Source organism: Schistocerca cancellata, chromosome 7, assembly GCF_023864275.1.
Source record: "Schistocerca cancellata isolate TAMUIC-IGC-003103 chromosome 7, iqSchCanc2.1, whole genome shotgun sequence".
Classification (NCBI taxonomy): domain Eukaryota; kingdom Metazoa; phylum Arthropoda; class Insecta; order Orthoptera; family Acrididae; genus Schistocerca; species Schistocerca cancellata.
Window position 1 is genome coordinate 344,140,279 of NC_064632.1, and position 19,193 is coordinate 344,159,471.

General features: G+C 37.7%; 1 protein-coding gene across 1 annotated transcript in view; it reads right to left on the reverse strand.

The window, feature by feature from the left end:
• LOC126092172 (stress-induced-phosphoprotein 1) overlaps positions 1–19,193 on the reverse strand; it is a 58,534-nt gene that overhangs the window by 17,493 nt on the left and 21,848 nt on the right. Inside the window, exons 3-6 of the mRNA XM_049907647.1 lie at positions 15,043–15,326; positions 14,770–14,965; positions 6,097–6,223; positions 760–902 (exon numbers count right to left, since the gene is read on the reverse strand). Coding sequence (XP_049763604.1) covers positions 760–902; positions 6,097–6,223; positions 14,770–14,965; positions 15,043–15,326 — 750 coding nt within the window. The remainder of the gene's footprint in view (positions 1–759; positions 903–6,096; positions 6,224–14,769; positions 14,966–15,042; positions 15,327–19,193) is intronic.

Below are 19,193 nucleotides of genomic sequence, written 5' to 3' on the forward strand. Positions count from 1 at the left end.
AGTTCACAGTTGATGAATGTGACAACAAAAATAAGTATTGTTACTGTAAATCCAGGAATTGGACTTTCCGTGGAACAGCAGCACACAACTACCAGTAGCAAAGTAAGAACAAGGACATACTAATACCAATCCTGTAATAGTTGATTTAGTGTCTCTTATGTGATGAGACATCTTGTCTATTTTAGCAACAATTTACAGAAGTTCTACAATGCTCGAAATGTACACATTTCTTAATTATTTTATCGATCATCTTAAATGAAAGGCCATACTTTACACCAGTTACAGTCAAAGTTGAACTCCTCAATGTTTTCTAGTACACGAAATGATTCATATATTTTCACAATCCCTAAACTGTGATCAACTGACTGAAAATACATAAATGCCCATTTCTTTTGTTAGACAAGACCATGGAGCTTGATGGAAATTTATCGTTACACCCAGTACATTCAGATAAAACATGACAAATTCATGGTCCTGACAACCAGCTTTCTCAACTATGATGTGTGGTTAGTAATCCATCTGCAACCATAATGGGCCATTCAATACACAAAAATTCAAAAAGTCATTATTGGAAGGTTACCTACTTTCTGCCTAATTAGTAAATCAATACAGCAACTGATACATTAAGAGATAATGGTGTTACCCTTTTTTCTTGATACACGATAAATATGACAGTATTACAGCACAAACTGCCAATATGCAGTCACTCAAAATACCAAGCAAATTCTGAAGTTATCTTTTTACAGAAAAATCACTTACCCCAAGTTTTTTGTGGGCATTCCCAATTCTGGTAAAGGCTTTGGCAATCAATTTAAAATCAGCCCTATTTTCTCTCCCAATTTCAATAGCCTTTTCACACTGTTCAATGCACTTTTTATACTCCTTTTGTTCAAAATAGACAGCTGCAACAAACATAAAATAGTGACCACCAGATCTATGACATATCAAGAGTGGCATAATTTGAAGAACTGTAACAAGCTTTATTACTTAATTTATCACATAGTTCTAAAAACATAAACAACTGTTTGGACTTGTTGAATCTAAATAAACATATAGGAACTAAAGCAATATTATTTTTTCCATGCTACTCTCGGGAAAAAAAAAAGAGTCTTGTGGTTTAAACACCACAGTGCTCTATTGGGGCATGGGCCCTACTGAAGATGGTATGCCCTTGCCTTCCTCTGATCAGTCATAAGGGGACCTAGAGTTTAATGTGATCTCTAAATCACAACAGAGCTCAGCATTTTGCAAATTAAGGAACATTACTGGATATGAAGGATGTAAAAAAAAAAGTCCTAGAAATTGCTAGGAATCAAGTTTTGTTGTTACCAGTTTTGCGTGTTTTCTCAATCATCTACACAGGTGCACACTTAAATCATTTTTCTTTTAATAAAAAAGTTACAACAACCAAATATTTCTTCAAATCTTGCACTTTTTTATACCCTTCACTACCAAAATTTATGCAAAATGCATTGTGAACAAGCTCAGGCCACCTTAGCCTAGGGCATGGAGATCAAGACCACCAGGTCAGTGACATTTTGTACCACAATGGTTTTAGTTCTGTAGCCTTTTTGTAGTATGTATTACAGTTCTGAAATGGAATGGTTTCGTAATCTGGTATTTGGTCCAGACCTATAAGTGTGCGCTACATCACCCATGCAATCCAGCAATGATCCCATCAGGTATGCAGAATAGGACCTATTTATCATTAATGTCTTCGAAGCGCACAACCCCACAGGGTGACTGCCCTTTTTTTTTTGTTATTTGCTGGATGCATGCCAATTTCTGTCTTCCACTAGAGTTTTTACTCTTGACAGCTCCCTCTACACTAAACTCTGCTCAAACAGGCCTTGAAGGCCCAATGGTACTGACCGGCCACCATGTCATCCTCAGCCCACAGGTGTAACTGGACGCAGAAATGGAGGAGCATGTGGTCAGCAAGCCACTATCCCAATCGTATGTCAGTTTACGATACCAGAGCCACTACTTCTCAGCCCAGCAGCTCCTCATTTTGCTTCACAAGGGCTGAGATCATCCAGCTTACGGCAGACTGTATGGTTACCCATCCTAATGCTAGCCCAGCCCAACAGTGCTTAACTTCGATGATCTGATGGGAACTTATGTTATCACTGCGGCACGTCTGTTGGCTCCCTAGTACCAGGGAAGTTATCCCCTGATGTCTTAACAGATTTCCTACCATCCTGGCCCCTATTGTCAATGTTTCCCATATGTTCCTTTCCTCACCAATTCTCCAGAGAACCTTCTTGTACCGTAACTTATCAGTGCATTTAATTTTCAACCTACATCTGTAGCACTGCATCTCAAAAGCTTTGATTTTCTTCTGCTCTGGTTTTCCCAAGTCCACGTTTCACTACAATTGTACTGTGCTCCAAATGTAAATTCTCATGAACTGCTTCCTCAAATTAAGGCCTATGTTTGATATTAGTAGACTTCTCTTCACCAGGAATGTTCTTTTTACCAGTGCTAATCTGCTTTTATGTCCTCCTTGCTCCATCCATTATGGCTTATTTTGCTGCCTACATAGCAGAATTCCTTAACTTCATCTACTTCGTGATCACGAATCCTGGTGTTAAATTTCTCACTGTTCTCATTTCTGCAACATCTCTTCATCTTTCTTCAATTTACTCTCATGTATATTATATATCATGAGTTTCTTGCCGATAAACACCAGAGCAATGGAATGCGTGCAAGAACAGACCGAAGAGATGCAAAACAGGCTACAGCAGCAACCAAATCCTCACGTTATGCTAATCTATATGCAAAACTTAACACACGTGAAGGAGAACAGGACCTATATCGAATTGCTAAAGCAAAACATTGCAAGTCAGACAATGTTCATCGGTTCTACGGAGTCAATGGTGAGACCGGTAATCTGCTAGTTGACTGGAAGAAGGCCAGAGAATGATGGCGCAGCTACTTCAAGGAGATCTCAACAGAAGAGTTCTCCCATCCACCAATACCCAACTGCCATGTTGTTTAAGGGCCCGTAAGAGAAATTGCAGTCTAAGAGGTCAAGACTGCTTTGAGGAAAATGAAGCCTGGGAAAGCCACTGGCCCAGATGACCTTCCAGCAGAGCTACGGTGTTCGCATCATTGGAAGGCAGCCGAATGGTTAATGGAACTCTTCAATAAGATCATTGACGAGGAACAAAAACCAACTGATCGGCAGCAGAGAATCACCGTGACCATCTTTAAGAAGGGGAATCCCGCTGAGTGCACCAACTACCATCCAATTTGACTTCTCTGCCATGCCATGAAAACCTCTGAGCGTGTTCTGGACCGATCACACGGATTTCCAGAAACCAGGCTGGATTTGTGAAGAACTGCGGCACAACTGATGCGATTCATGCTGCAAGACTGTTAGTCGAGAAACATCAAGAGAAAGCCAAGCCACTGCATCTAGCATTCCTGGATCTCAAAAAGGCCTTTGATCGGGTGGCACACAGTCTCATCTGGCTAGCACTTCGACAACAAGATGTGCCGGAGCAGCTTATTAACCGGGTGCAGTTATTTTATGCACAGCTGAGAAGTTAAGTCTGTACAACCTCAGGACTACCCAAGGACTTCCCCATCACAGTTGGCATCCATCAAGTTTCTGCATTATCACCACTTCTGTTCATTCTTGTAATGGACGCCGTGACAGCTGATCTGCTGCACCGGCCATTACCATGGGCCCTACTTTATGCTGACGACGTGATACTGGCAGCAGAAAACAAGCTTGATCTGCAGAGCCCAACTCAAGAATGGAGTGACCAGTTGGCGCAACACGGTTTGCACATTAATTTAAAAAAACCCTAAGACACGACATCAGACAGACATGAAATTGGAACCATCACAATTAATGGTGAAGATCTGACTCGTGTGAGAAAGTTTAAGTACCTAGGTTCCACAATCACCGTTGATGGCAGACTCACCGAAGAGGTCAACACCAGAACTCAGGCGGCCTGGATGAAGTGGCGAACAACAACCGGAGTCACTTATGACCGCAGGATGAAAGCCAATTTTAAAAAAAAAAAAAAAAAAATCTATCACACTGTCATCTGACCAGTCGCCTTGTATGGTTGTGAGCACTGGCCGACTACAGTTGAGACACAACACCGCCTAAGTATAATGGAAACGAAGATGATAAGGTGGACAGCGAGCCTCACTAAGTTAGATCACGTTTTTAATGACAGTTTGGTGTTGCACCAATCCAAAACAAGATGTGTGAGAGCAGTCATTGATGGTCTGGGCATGTTTTATGTGCCGGTGATGACTATTGCCAAGGCGGGTTACACACTTGAAGTAGTCAGCCATAGACACAAAAGGACGGCCTAAGCAACGGTGGGCTGTTACAATTCATAAAGACCTTAAATGCAAGAACATCCAACCAGATGCAGCCCGTGATAAAGAATGGAGACAATGGACCTATGCAACGGACCCCGCAGGCACGCGGGACAAATGCTGAAGGGAAAGAGAAGTATATTCTGTACTTATTAGACTATTAATCCTATTCAGGAGATCCTGTAATTCTTCACTTTCACTAAGGACCCCAATATCACCAGAAAATTTTATCACTGATATCCTTTCACCTTCAATTTTAACTCCATTCTTGAACCTTTCTTTCATTTCTGGCATTGCTTTTTCAACGTACTGGGTGGACATTACAGGTGAAAGATTAAATCCCTGTCTTATACCCTCTTTAATCTGAACACTTCATTCTTGGTCTTCCACTCTTACTGTTCCCTCTTGGCTTTTGTACATACTGCATATTATCCATCTTTCTCTACAACTTAATCCTATTTTCCTCGAATTTCGTATATTTTGCAGCATTTGGCATTGTCCAATGCTTTTTCCGAGTCAACAAATGAACATGTCTTGATTTTTCTTCAGTATTGCTTCTATTATCAACTGCAACATCAGAACTGCCTCTGCGGTGTCTTTACCTTTCCTAAAGCTAAACTGATAATCATCTAACAAAGCCTCAATTTTCTTTTTAATTCTCCCATACATGATTCTTGTTGGCAAATTAGATGCATGAGCTGTTAAGCTAATCACATGATAATTCTTGCATTTGTCAGCTCTCTCAATCTTTGGAATTGTGTGGATGTTTTTCCATACGTCAGATGGTATATCGACAGACTCATACATTCTACATAACATGAATAATCACTTTGTTGCCACTTCCCCCAATGATTTTAGAAATTCTCATGGAATTTTATCTAACCCTTCTGCCTTCTTTTACCTTAAATCTTCCCAAGCTCATTTAAATTCTGATTCTAATACTGGATCCTCTATCTCTTCCCTGTCCACTCCTGTTTCTTCTTGTATCATGTCATCAGAGAAGTCTTTCCTCCTCATGGAGGCCTCCCATGTGCTCTTCCCACCTGTCACCTCTGTTTTTAACAGTGGAATTTCCACTGCACTCTTAATGTTATCACCCTTGCTTTTAATTTCACTGAAGATTGTTTTGACTTCTCTAAATGCTGAGCCAGCCTTCCTGTCAATCATTTCTTTTCAATTTCTTCAAATTTTTATGCAGCAAATTCACCTTAGCTCCCCTGCACTTCCTATTTCTTTTATTCCTAAGTGAATTGTACCTCTGTATACCGGAAGTTCACGAAACATTTTTGTACTACCTTCTTTCATCGAGCAACTAATGTTTTTCCTCTGTTACCCATGGTTTCTTTGCAGTACCTCTAACTGAAATTCTCTTATCATCTCCTGGCCTTTATCACCCGTAATTATGTACCCAGCCTCTCAATTTATTTCACCTTGTCCCATACAATCTTCAAAGGTCAGGCTGGTGACTTAATAAGCTGTTGAAGCAGGACAAATTTAGCTTGCCAAGAAAACCACATCATAATCCACAAACAGGTCCATACATATGAGTAGCCTCAAATATATTTAACAATGCTAAAAAATAAAAACTAACTATAATATAGAAAAAGAAAAATTATGTGCAACATAGTAGGTTACCACAATCAAATGCAAATAACTGATAACGTTCCGTACAGCTATCTAAACTGTAGCAAACTCATCAGTCAACATAGCTAGAATCTCTTCAGAAGTATGTCATATAATAGTAATTCATACCTGCTATGTTATTAAGAAAGGTCATATCAGTCGGATCCAGTTCAACTGCTTTGTTATAATGGTTCAAAGCCTCTTCAAACTTTTTCTTCTTGTACGCTTCATTTCCAAGATCTTTTTCTTTCCGTGCCTGCAAGAAAAGGTATATTTATATATTGAACAGAAAATAATATCCACGATTGCAATTTCATTGCCATTATAAATAAGTGTCCACAACTGCTGTCTACTTTGTACTAGGGAAGACGAAAGCAGAGAAGATGTAAGAAAATTAAGTTGTACTTAGGAATAATATATTGAAAAGAGAGATATACTGCACACATTTTAACAACGTTTTTAACAAACACTACATGAAAGCAGGGTAGAAGGCTACAAATGAGAGATGGATTCAAGAGGGCAGTCAAATCTGCAGTACTGACAGTGTATGTCTACCCCACATGGCGCACCACTCACACCTCAGCGGAAGAAGAGAGACACAAATAGGCTGCCAGCATGCCATGCTCTCTGCAGGGCTCAACATCAAGTTACAGGTGGCACTATACACATCCACAGAGGACACTGTCTCTGCTTCTACTGACTGCACACAATCTGCGAGTGCATCTTTTTAAGACGCCGGAGATCGAGCTCCACTACCAGAGGATGGAAGACTCGCAGTGAGACAATTAGTGTGCACCTAGCAAAATGCTACAAATGCTGTACAGTCAATTCAGTGACTGACTTTATGAGAACCAGTGTAAGACAGTCAACCAAGAAATCAAAGTTATACAACATACTTTATCTTGTAATTTTAAACATTTTTATTGGCTGAGGCCCAGCAACCGCGCATTTACTAATTATATTTATTTTTCAGCTTCAACTGTAGGCATTCTTTCATGTGCTAAGTACGTCAATGACATTTTGATCATTTACAAAGGGCCTAATGTCTATTTATAGACTTTTTAATATGTTCAATGAGTTCTGGCAATTAAAACTTTCTAAATCTCACTCTTACGATAGTAGATGACAAAATTAGCTTCAACATCTTCCATAAAGAAACCAGTTCTGATCAAATTATACCATTCACTTCAGTACACCCGCATTCTCATAAGATGGCCTTTTTTCATTCAGCTATTCATAGAGCCACCTCTACCCACCTTTCTTCCTAAAATATCAATTCTGAAATCAGTCTGATTCAAACTATTGCTGTCAAGGATCACAGCCATTATTGACAGCAATGAGAAACAAAAATAACAAGCTATTTTATTTGTTCTCTTGAATCTAAAACACTAAAACTTAAGTATAGCTCTTGTGTGACTGTAAATACAGAAATTTTGATGTTGTTGGTGGATGGTAAGAGTGAGAATGTAAACCTGAACAAGTGTGAAAATACAGTAACTTGGGTATGATTTGCAAGTCAGATGATCGTCCAGAATGTTGCACTTTGGTCCAAGAAATGAGAAAAATAAATGGTTACTCATTTCAAACAAAAATCTTATTTTGCGTAATTTGCAAAGAAGTAGAAAATTTGTGCATAGCCTCAAATAAACAAGGCATGAACAATGGACAACCTTGGGCTGCTGTATGTGTGTCATCTTCAGTTGAATCAAGAAAATAAGAAACGGTTTCTTTAAGGGAAAAAAAATTTAAACATAAAGTAAATTTACAAATCTTTAACATATTGCAGCGTGTCAGCAACTGTGAAATGTACAGCAAATAAACAATGTTTTCAGCCTTCAGTTGCAAGGTAATTTTACTCGTTTACCTAGGTTTCGATTCCAGTAATGGAATCTTCTTCAGAACAACAATGAAATTATTTTGTGAGCCAAACACTGGCCATGTCACAGATTAAAAATTAAAACATTAAAGACGCATAATCGTAAGATTATGTCAGTCAAAATTAAAACCATTAGGGTGAACGTAGACGGAGCTGCGCCGGCCATAAATCAGCCACCGTCTACGTTCGCCCTAATGGTTTTAATTTTGACTGACATAATCTTACGATTATGCGTCTTTAATGTTTTAATTTTTAATCTGTGACATGGCCAGTGTTTGGCTCACAAAATAATTTCATTGTTGTTCTGAAGAAGATTCCATTACTGGAATCGAAACCTAGGTAAACGAGTAAAATTACCTTGCAACGGAAGGCTGAAAACATTGTTTATTTGCTATAAAGTAAATTCCAGTCATCAAGCTACTGCTCAAATACTACTATGTGCTAAAGAGAACACTTTGGAAAATGTGTGCACTAGGGTATTTAAAAACTGTTATAATGCTAGGTAACATTATTTACAATGTGGTTTTATAGTTAAATAAAAAGTACTGGAAACTTTAGTAGTTGTCACTGCATTATATTTCGTGTGACAGTATCCCCAAACCTCTTTTTGGAAAAATAACGCTGTCATACTGGTTGTGTCTTGGAACTTCGTGCATATACAGAATACAACGTACGGGGTATTCAAAAAGTCTCTCTGCAGTGCTAAACAATTGTTAGCCGCGCATGCCGTATGCCGCAGTGAATATACTGAAGTGAAACTCAGTTAAATACATGTTATTAATTTACTGAATATTCATTTTTACTTACATATTTTCATATTAAATGTTGTTGAATACACAATTCAATTTGTCTAATCATGTTTACAGACACAAGCTGTGACATTTCTTCTGTAACAGAAGCAGTGAAAGTGGATATTGCAGTTTTCCATTCATCGATGGATTTTGGACGGTTTTTATACACAGTTGCTTTCACAATGACAGTCCCACACGGCAACTTTTTTTTATTCTGTACTTTATTGGCTTAATAGATAATCAGTCTTTGAAAAAAAAACAGGCTATTGTCAGAGCAGCGCTGCACCCCAGAAGAAAAAGAGGTGGTGTTAGGTCAGGCGATCGTGGAGGCCAAAGGCCCTGTGACATTACGCGATCACCAAAAACATCAGCAAGCAGTGACATTGAAACACGAGCAGCTGCACCATCTTGCTGAAAATAATCATTCAGTATTTCACTTAACACAAGTTCTCCTATGAATGGGTACAGAATATCACTGCAGTATTGTCATGCGTTTATTGCTTTGTTGAAAAATACGGGACCCACAATCCAACGTCTAGAAATTGCAATCCAAACTCCTATTTTCACAGAATGAAGTGGTTTCTGCTCAATACATAATGGATTTGCAGTGCTCCACATATGAGAATTTTGCGAGTTCATTTGCGGATAAATGAAACCACGCCACATCAATGAAAAACTGTTTCATTAAGAATATCCCTTCCATTTCGCTGAACGAAATTTTTGAACCATTTACAATAATGCAGTCTCTTGCCATGATCAGTATTTTTCAGTTCTTGCACAACTGTCACTTTGTATGGGAAAAGTTCTAATTTTTTCCTTACAGCAGTGTGGGCCACTCTGACACTAACACTGATTTCATGGACGAGTTTTCTTACGACTTGTTCGGACTCACGGTCACTTTATCGGAAGAATCTAGTAGCTTCTCCTCAGATAAAACGCTAGGACAACCACTGCTTGGTGCATCTGTCACTGAACCTGTACTTCGAAATTTGTTAATCAAATCTCGCACAGTATCGCGATCTGGGAGTGTTGTCTCCAGGAAAACTGAATTAAATGTCTGACGAACCAAAACTGTATTTACTGTCAGCTTTGAACACTTGTTTGACTAAAAACACACATTCTTCAATGGTTAGCATTTTAAAAGTGATATCGTGAGCCAAAGATAGCAGATATTCATCATGTTTACATGGGGCTCCCAAAAGTAGATTTCTTAAGCCGATTTCCCAATACCGCTTCTGAGTGGTCACGTAAACACTTCAAAATCAATTCTGGAAATATGCTTCTGGTTGCCAATTTTCAAGTTATGCAATTGATTTTCGCTGTACCTAAACGCAGCTGGTATTGAAACATGCTGTGGCTGTCATGTTTCATTTAGTTTTTAAAAATTTTGGCAAGTATTGATGGAGTGGCTTTTTGTACAGAGAAGGATAAGTAGAAATATTAGACTGACACTGTTTTCACCTCATCTAACTGAAGAGAAATTGCGATTGTGCTGACTAAATCATAAATTACATCTGCTGTTTTCCAGGTGCCGTAGTTAACTGTGCTAGCAAATCCACTTCAGACCTCCAAATGTAAATGCGACAGCAAAAAAATGGTTTCCAAAATTCAGTTTTCGTCTTTCGGAAGATGTGTCGCATGTAAAAGTAGTGATTCAGAGCATAGGACAAGTGATGTAGTCAGCCTATAGTAACATCACTGTTAAGTAGCACGAATACACAAATAGGAAAATTAATTACATAGTGTAGCTACAAGAAGCTCTAAGGTTTCACACATAATATCTGTCTTTTTCGTGTGTTACACTTCGATACCTCACACAAATAAGCTGGTAAAATATTGAGTAATGATGTAAATATCTGGTCTCTTAATTCTTCTAAGTGGCTGGCTCTCAAAGTGTTAAGCTTTAAATGAAAAATCAAACGCATTGCAATTTAAGAAATTCAAATCTTGTTCACACATTTAATGTAACTCATATTGTGTAAAATGAATGTACTTTGAAAGTAATGCTTTTCACATGACCAATTGCAATATTTTCTCGCGACCTGTTAGAACTCATTTCCACAGTTATCAGAGAGCGCCAGAAAACGGCGTTACTGTGCCTGCGCAGCCACAATGAAGTAGGTAGCCCGTATGTTCGATTGCCACTGCTTCCATGTGCCCTGGTACACAACAGAATACGGCTTCATTCTTCTGCTGTGCTAGAAGTAAATGAAAGAGTTCTGTACATTCCTGACAACTGTTTACTGATGAGAACGAAATGTGACATGGGAACCAGAGTGATCACCTCATTTAAAACCTTCCCTTGTCTAGTGCCTTCACAGTGCAACTAATCACTGTATGCTGTAAACAAATTTGACAGGTGAATCCTAAAGGCAGTCAAAGAAAACAATTGAATAGTGAAGGGAGTTCCCAGTTTTGATCTGTCTATATACCCAATGTTAATGTGATATTCATAAAAATATTACAAAACAAGTATCTAAAAAAACACATAAGGGAAGCTTTCTTTCTAAGAGACCAAGGATGTAATTTGGATCAACCTTGGTGTAAAATAATAACAGCAAAACCCATTAACAACATAGTCCTACAAAAATAAAAAAACCTCTTTGCATAGACCAAGAAGTGGCTATAATTTATGTGACAAATCACTGATATTGATAAGTTCAGGAGGAAATACTTACAGGCCCCACACCCAGTCACTACTACTCACATTCTCTAGCAGCAGAAACAGGTGTTAATGTAGTATATTAACATGAGAAATTGAAAAGAACTATGTAGCACCTAATGTACTGACAGCACATTAAGTTGCTCTTTAAACTTCACACACAAGTGAAAACTATGTTTACAATACCATCCAACATTTGCATTTTTGTTTTCATTGTCAAATATTTGCATTATCAAATAGTTGTACAATGAGAGACAAATAACTTATCAGTATGTTAAGAGTTATAATCTGAAGAAAGTACAATATGATGATAATTCAATGCATGCTACCTTCTTAAATTTCTAAGTGTGTTGCAGTCACACTAAAGGGAAAACACCATTGACACCACCATCTGAATCTTATTCACTTTTTTCTGCACTGCTCGAACTATCACAGATCCCTCCCAGACATATAATTCAGTTTTCAACACATTCTTCCACAACATCTTCATTTTTGGGTGCTTCTCTAATGACACTTGAAATGCTGTTCACAGATCTCACTTGTTGCTTGATGACAGCTTCCACAAGGAGATTCTGAACTTGATAGATGACTAATTTTTTGCTGTTTGCAGCAACATAATTTTTTATTTGCACCCATACCCCTTCAACGCCACTGAAATGACAATAATATGGAGGAAGATTAACAATTTCATGACTGTGCCTTTTAGTAATCTCGTCAATTATGATTTTTGGAAATTTTTGTTTCTTTTGTGCCACAATATCATGTAAGGCAGTCTTTTTCAAATCTTCTCTGAGATCCACATTTCACCTATTCAATCACTGAATAAAGTAATCTTTTTTTTTTTTTTGTTGCTGAAGTTATGTCTTCTTATGAATACTAGAATGACGCAGATATAACAATCACTCACAGCTCTATCAAATATGTTACAAGCGATATCTCAAACCACTTCTGAAAAACTACATGTCCCCTTTCCACGATGATCACGCGTTTTTTGGAAAAAAAGGGGGAGTTTGGCACAAAACCATCAGATGTACCTGAAGTGTAGATATTTCCAGCAGATAATGTCACTGTCCCCTTGGGCATTCTAGCACTCCAGCCTCTACGTAATGAATGGCTGGTATTAATACAACTTTCATCTAGCCACACTACACTTTCAAATGTCAAATCCACTATCCTACACTGAAATCTGCACCACTATACAACACCATCTGTCATTTCCATTAATATTTTACTTCCTTTAAATAGTGAATAGCTCAATCTTATGTCTGCGTACAGTACATAACACGACTATGCTGCCTTTTAGATCTTTTTGAAGTGGCGCCACCAATTTAGATGGTGTGGGCTGTTCCCTTCTCTTTTATAATAGTGTATACATGACGACGAACAGTGTCTTTTTGGAAATCGCCGAAAGCCGTCACTCACTTCATACTCAGCAGCTTTGCTGTGCTACTCTCATCACAATCTATATTGTACTGTTCTCTCCATACTGTTAAAACAGTATTATTTGCATAGTTTCAGAACTGTTGCAGTCCTCTTTAACAACCCGACAAACAGGAAATAAGGTCACAAATTTTTCTTTCTTTCTCAATGTAGCCCATCAACAAACACATAACTTTGCACACTTTCCTTCCTCCATTACACTTCTGTGTTGGGGTTGCACCACTCTTCGCAATGGACATGGTTTGAAATAAAACAGAAGTGATTAAACACTACCAACACAAAAAGCGAAGTTAACTATGAACTAGGTTTCTAATTGGATAGCACTGGTTGCACACAAGACACTCATTTTACTGATATGCTACAGAGCTGCACATGTGTCTTGCAGCACAACCTACCGGCTCAAATGCAGTCCATCTTTTTTTTTTTACACTAACTTACCATTAACTTTTATTTGTCTAGACTGTGTATTTATCACACGATATTACCGGTTTCGATTGTGTTAGTTATTTTAAGTAGATAGGACTTTTTACGAACAATATATTTCCTGTCAATTCTACATCTGAAGATGATTGCTGGCACAATCAAAACCACTAATATTTTATGAAGACACTATCAAGATAAATAAAAGTTATTCTAAGTTAGTGTCAAAGAGAAGAATCTAGTTCTATGTAGCATTTCTAAAGATAATTCAACCTTTAACTCTCTTCCCACAAAGGTCAAATTTGTGGAGGCTATAATCCATTATACCAAAGATATTAGATTCTTCAAAACTAAGCTCTAGCAAACAGAGACACACAAGTATTTCCTGTGCTATGGCTTACAACACTCAGCCCATTAACATTCTACTTCTGCATGGGACCCAATTAAACATTGAGGCTTCTCTGTTTGTCTCATCTTCCACAGAGTTGGAGAGATTACAACAACTGAGGAGTTTGATGTTTCTTTTAGGAAACTTCAAACTCCATACAATGTTTTCTTCAATTAACACTGAGGCATGAGTATGATTTCGAGAGCAGTTTAGTACAGTTGAGAAACGTGTTTCAGTGCAGTTTTGACAGTAGGTGTGACACATGCAGTCTTCTGAAGCTTGATATTTCCCTACGTGTTACTGACTCAAGGGTTCATATACTGCAAATAATTGTACATATAGAAAGTTGAGACATTATCAACAGACTGTTCTTTTGGTTTTAATCAAAGAAAGCATATGGCACAGTACATCTGCTATTCTTCAATGCTGTTGTTCATGAGGGGCTATAACCTGAAGATTATTTGGTTGGATGTTGATGCTCACAGGTAATACAACCGTCCCACTTCCAGTGTTTTAAGTTAACAACACAAATAATATTAGCAAAGGTGCATACCTAAATAAGCTCATTCAAACAGTTGAAGCTTGTGCTCCACAGGTTGCTTGCTTGCTGCTAAAACTAACCACACTGCCTGTGCAGAGATTTAGCTGTTAAATGCAAGCAGTTAACCAACCAACCCCATTCTCCCAGACATACAACATTTAATCTGTTTGCTTAATGATGACTGTTGAAGAATTCTCAGAACTTACAATTATAGAGGACTGTGGCACTGATTGGCTTTGTATCTGGAAATGTGGGTTTGCCTAACAAACTCAATCACTAAAGACAGCCCCCCTCCAAAATGACATTATTCTGAATGAAAAAAATGAGCATTAGTTATGTTTCTGAAGAAAATTCTGATTGAGAGGTATGAGCAACAAGTAGACAACAAATAGCGAAGCACAGGGAATCAGAAGTTCTGCAACAAAGTTGGATGTCATCAGGCACAATCACAAGCATTTCACAAATAAAAATAGACACAAAATAATTCATAATAATGCTCCAGTCAATTTAACATTATTAGTTTTTCAATTGACAATAAATTTTACTCCTGAAACAGTAGATTCAAGGCACATGGCAAAAATATAAATACATATGAACAGAAAAAACACTGAATGTATGATTAATCACAGCTGAAGTTTTTAAAATATTTTACAATTCAAACCATAATGTACAGAAAAAACTTACTTTTATTTGATTTTCAGAGAGATTTTCATTTGTCTTCTCTTCTTTCGGTTTTGTATTCAATTTTGAGTGGTGTTTTGGTGTTTCGGGTTTAGGGGGTATAGGTTCAGTTTCCATTTCTTCATCTCCATGAGGATCAATGTTTAATCCAAGTAAAACACTTAGTGTTGTTAAAATTCGGGTATCATGTAAATGGGTCCTGGAAAAAACAATACAATTACTTCTATGATCTGAATTCGGCAAAATGTAAATAGCACGTATAGCACAATGTCTCACCCTAGGCTATTTGGATTATTCTGCAATTCATTTATCAATTTCACATAATCAGGATCTTCCAAATACGCTCGAGTACGAGGATCACTTCTCAATTTAATAAATAAATCTGGCATCCTAAATGGGTTTGCCATCCCCTTCTCAGCAAACTGTTGAGCTTTTACATCTTCCAAGTCTTTCTTTAACTGGGCATTGTCAGGTTCTTTCTTCAGACCCTCTTCATATGCTTTAACAGACTCAGCTAGACGGCCCAGATATGCTAAAGCAGATCCTTTCCTGCTGTAACCCTGAAACAAAAGATTAGATTTTATCGCAAAAATTCACCACCAATATAAATCTGATACTTGAAACTTTACTGAAGGTAATTGAATTTCTGGAGTGTATATGACATTGCAGGCTTATCTGCCAGAATTAAAGTTAAAATTATCACAGATCAGGCAAATGGACAAAAATACATTTTTTCTCATTGGGCACTTTTGTACAGCACTTTGCAATTATTCAGTAAATAGCAGATACTTGTGTTTTGATAAGTGTCATGTCTTCATGTTACTGACAATTTACAGAATAAATTTCTTCCATTTCCAAGCGAGAAAGCATTACCAAATCATCATGTAACAAGCATGCATCCGAAAAACGGTAAAAAAAAAAAAAAAAAAAAATAAAAATAAAAATAAAAAAAATAAAAAAATAAATAATAATTTACAAAGGACTATGCACACACAGTGCTTATGCCCAGTATGAAGCAGATGATTGTGTCATGTCCAGATTGGAGGCAACCTATGAGAGATTGGTATGGCGATGCCAATAATAGGCTCTTCACCTCATGAGGCCTATAGGCATATGTTGGAAAATACGAAGAGACAGCCCTTCCTTCACTTTCTGTGTGTGCCTGATATTGATGGCTTTGTTATCAATATGTACAATACTTTTTCACCCATTCATTATGTTGAAATAGTTATTAACGATTTTATCTGAGATATACATTCTTAGTTGTGGCAAAAGACAAATCAGTAAGGCAGCTCTAGGTCTACATTAGTTTAGAAATTTACAGTCTGGCTTTCATTTGGCACAACTAATGAATGTGAGTACAAAAATCTTGGTTGTGGCAATAAAGATATTCTGCAGTGTTGCCTAAGGCAATGATTCTGTGTGAATGTTATAGGTACACAAGCTGAAAAATGTTTGCTGAAGATAACAGATTTATCTTTCCTACAGCTAAAAGATTTACATTTGCTAAAGATAACTATGAGCTATTTTAATTGATTTCCTTTTCATCACAGTAAATTACATACTATACGTCAACAACATTTCCTTGCATGCTAACTTCCAGAGATCAATATTGTCGTAACACTAAAAACTAGTACTATTTTCCATGATCCCACAAAAACATTATCAATGTATAAGAAGATACTCAAAATCAGCTACACTTTGCTATCTTAACTCCTACGATAATTCAAAGCATTCATTCCCAATGCTCTTTGGGGTATGAGCTTAGGCAGTCACCTCACAAAATTTTGCCCATGTGTATGATTTAACAGATAATTTCAGCAACATAATGTTTTCATGGTGATCACTGTTCTTTATAGAGACGAGTTCTTCTGGGACTGTTAAAGAGGAGGAGGAGGAAGAGGAGGAAAAAGTGCTGTTGTGACTAACTGAATGTCAAGTGCTTACGAAAAATGCAAATTAGGAACAACAAAAACTTCTGTCTAGGGGCAATCATCCAAAATGGGAGCACAAAATCTCGACTGCTAACAGGCCCTCCAAGGTGAGTACTATTAAACAGTAATTTTGTGCAACATCGTAGAAGTTCTCCCTAGACTACTCAATAAAAATATGCAACACTATTTCTCAATAAAAATGTGCAACACTTAGCTTCATTTGAAATTTTAGACAGTCAAAATGCTGCTGCTGTGGTACTTGCTCTACTTACTTTCAAGCGGAAGGGAAAATGGTGGATGAATAACTGGTATAAGGAGCATCCAAAATTCACTCGCGATAACCAAAGGATTGAGGATGAATGAAATAAATGATCACGAGATTTTGTTACACCTTGAAAGATCCCACACTTGATAAATCACAGAAAACTGTCCAGAAAACTGAGGGCCCACTTGACGATCCCAAAGCGTCAATGTCAGTTGGTTGGCTGGTTTTCGGGAAGGAGACCAGACAGCGAGGTCATCGGTCTCATCAGATTAGGGAAGGACGGGGAAGGAAGTCGGCCATGCCCTTTGAAAGGAACCATCCCGGCATTGCCTGGAGCGATTTAGGGAAATCACGGAAAACCTAAATCAGGATGGCCGGACGCGGGATTGAACTGTCGTCTTCCCGAATGTGAGTTCGGTATCTAACCACTGCGCCACGTCGCTCAGTGTCGACGTCAGTGGCTACCTTTATTGTTCATCATAGTGATGAGGACATGACAATATGATCCTAATGTAACGATGCTCCAACACTGTCGTATGGAAGATGACTGACAAGATCTGCATCTAGGATGATATAGTCAGCTCCCATATGAACTTCTGAAACAGAGGGTTGCAGTTTCTCCAGGAGAGGAAGCAACACCATGAGCTGTGCAATGTGCAATAACAGTTAGCATCACTAATTGGTGAGATCTGCAACACACTATCCAACGACAATAATCACCACTCCACATTGCATGCAGTGCAGCTTAGGTCAGTATTATAGACAAGGAAGACTAGGTAGATGAAGATGAGAAGTGAGAAATGAGAATGTGATAAGAATTTGACAGAGCATTCAAATACTTAAAACCAAAAAGGTCTTGAATAGGTGACATTCCTTCAGAACTACTGAGATCCTTCGGTGAGCTGGCTATGACAAAACTACTATACCTGGTATGCAAGATATGCGAGACAGATGAAACACCCCCAGACTTCAACAAGAATGTAATAATTCCAGTTAGAAAAAGGCAGCTGCTAACTAGTTGCATATTACCAAACTAACAGATTAATAAGTCATAGTGCAAAATACTGACACAAATTATTCACGGGAGAATGTAAAATCTGATGTAAAAATCGACCCTGCTGAAGATCAGTTTGGATTCCGGAGAAATGCAAAACCATGAGGCGATACTTACCAAATGACTTATCTTCACAAACAGACTGAAGAAAGGCAATCTACATTTATAACATATTTAAATTCAGTTAAGGCTTTTGACAATGTTGATCTGAATAAACTATGAAATTATGACGGTGATAAGAGAGCAAAATATTATTCACATATCTACAACTTTTACAGAAACCGAATTTCGGTTATAAAGAGTCAAAGGCCATGGGAAAAACGCAGTAGTTGAGAATGACAATGAGCAAGTACCATATTCTACGGACTATAAAACACTACCGTCTGTAAGACACATCTTAATTTCCACACAATTTTTATAAAAAATAATGTTTTTACGATTTTTATTAGCAGATTGCAAAGCAACACTAAAAAATTCTCAGTTTATAGAACCGAATTGATCTTTAAAATCCCTGAAAATCTTCATCTGAACCTTCTTCCTCCTCCTCCTCCTCCTCTTTGTTGTCCTCTTCATATATAAGATAGTTTTGACAGCCATCAAGAGCTTTACTTATGCTGCACTCCTTGAAAGAGTTAACAATAACATTTTCTCTCACTCTAGAGCACAAATATTTTATCCCATGACACACTTGTTTGATTGCAGGTCATTTTAAAGCTCCCTTTGGTGTAAATTCATGTTGGGTTTCACCCAACATCCATTTTTTCCATTCCTCTTTCACATATGGTTTATTTATCGAGACATCAAGAGATTGCAATTGTGAAGTAAGCCCTCCCAGAATAAAAGCAAGCTCTATACTTCCCTATCTCAATTTCTCTTCCACAAAATTTTTGAAATGACTGCTAAACTGATCTAGCACAAGAAGAGAACTCTTCTTCACTAAAGTACCTTTCCTTCTTTCTCACACACCGCTACTTATCCATAATTTCATACCAGCCTCATCCATTCATCCCTTGTCATGTAAGTGATCAACACCACTTGACAGTATTTCAGAAAGTTTTGGCATATTTTTGTGTTTGAAAACGATCATTGGATTAAGTTTAATATAATCAGCACATTCATGAAAGGACAACAGTATAGTGCATTTTTTCAAGTCCACTTGTTTTAATAGTTGCAG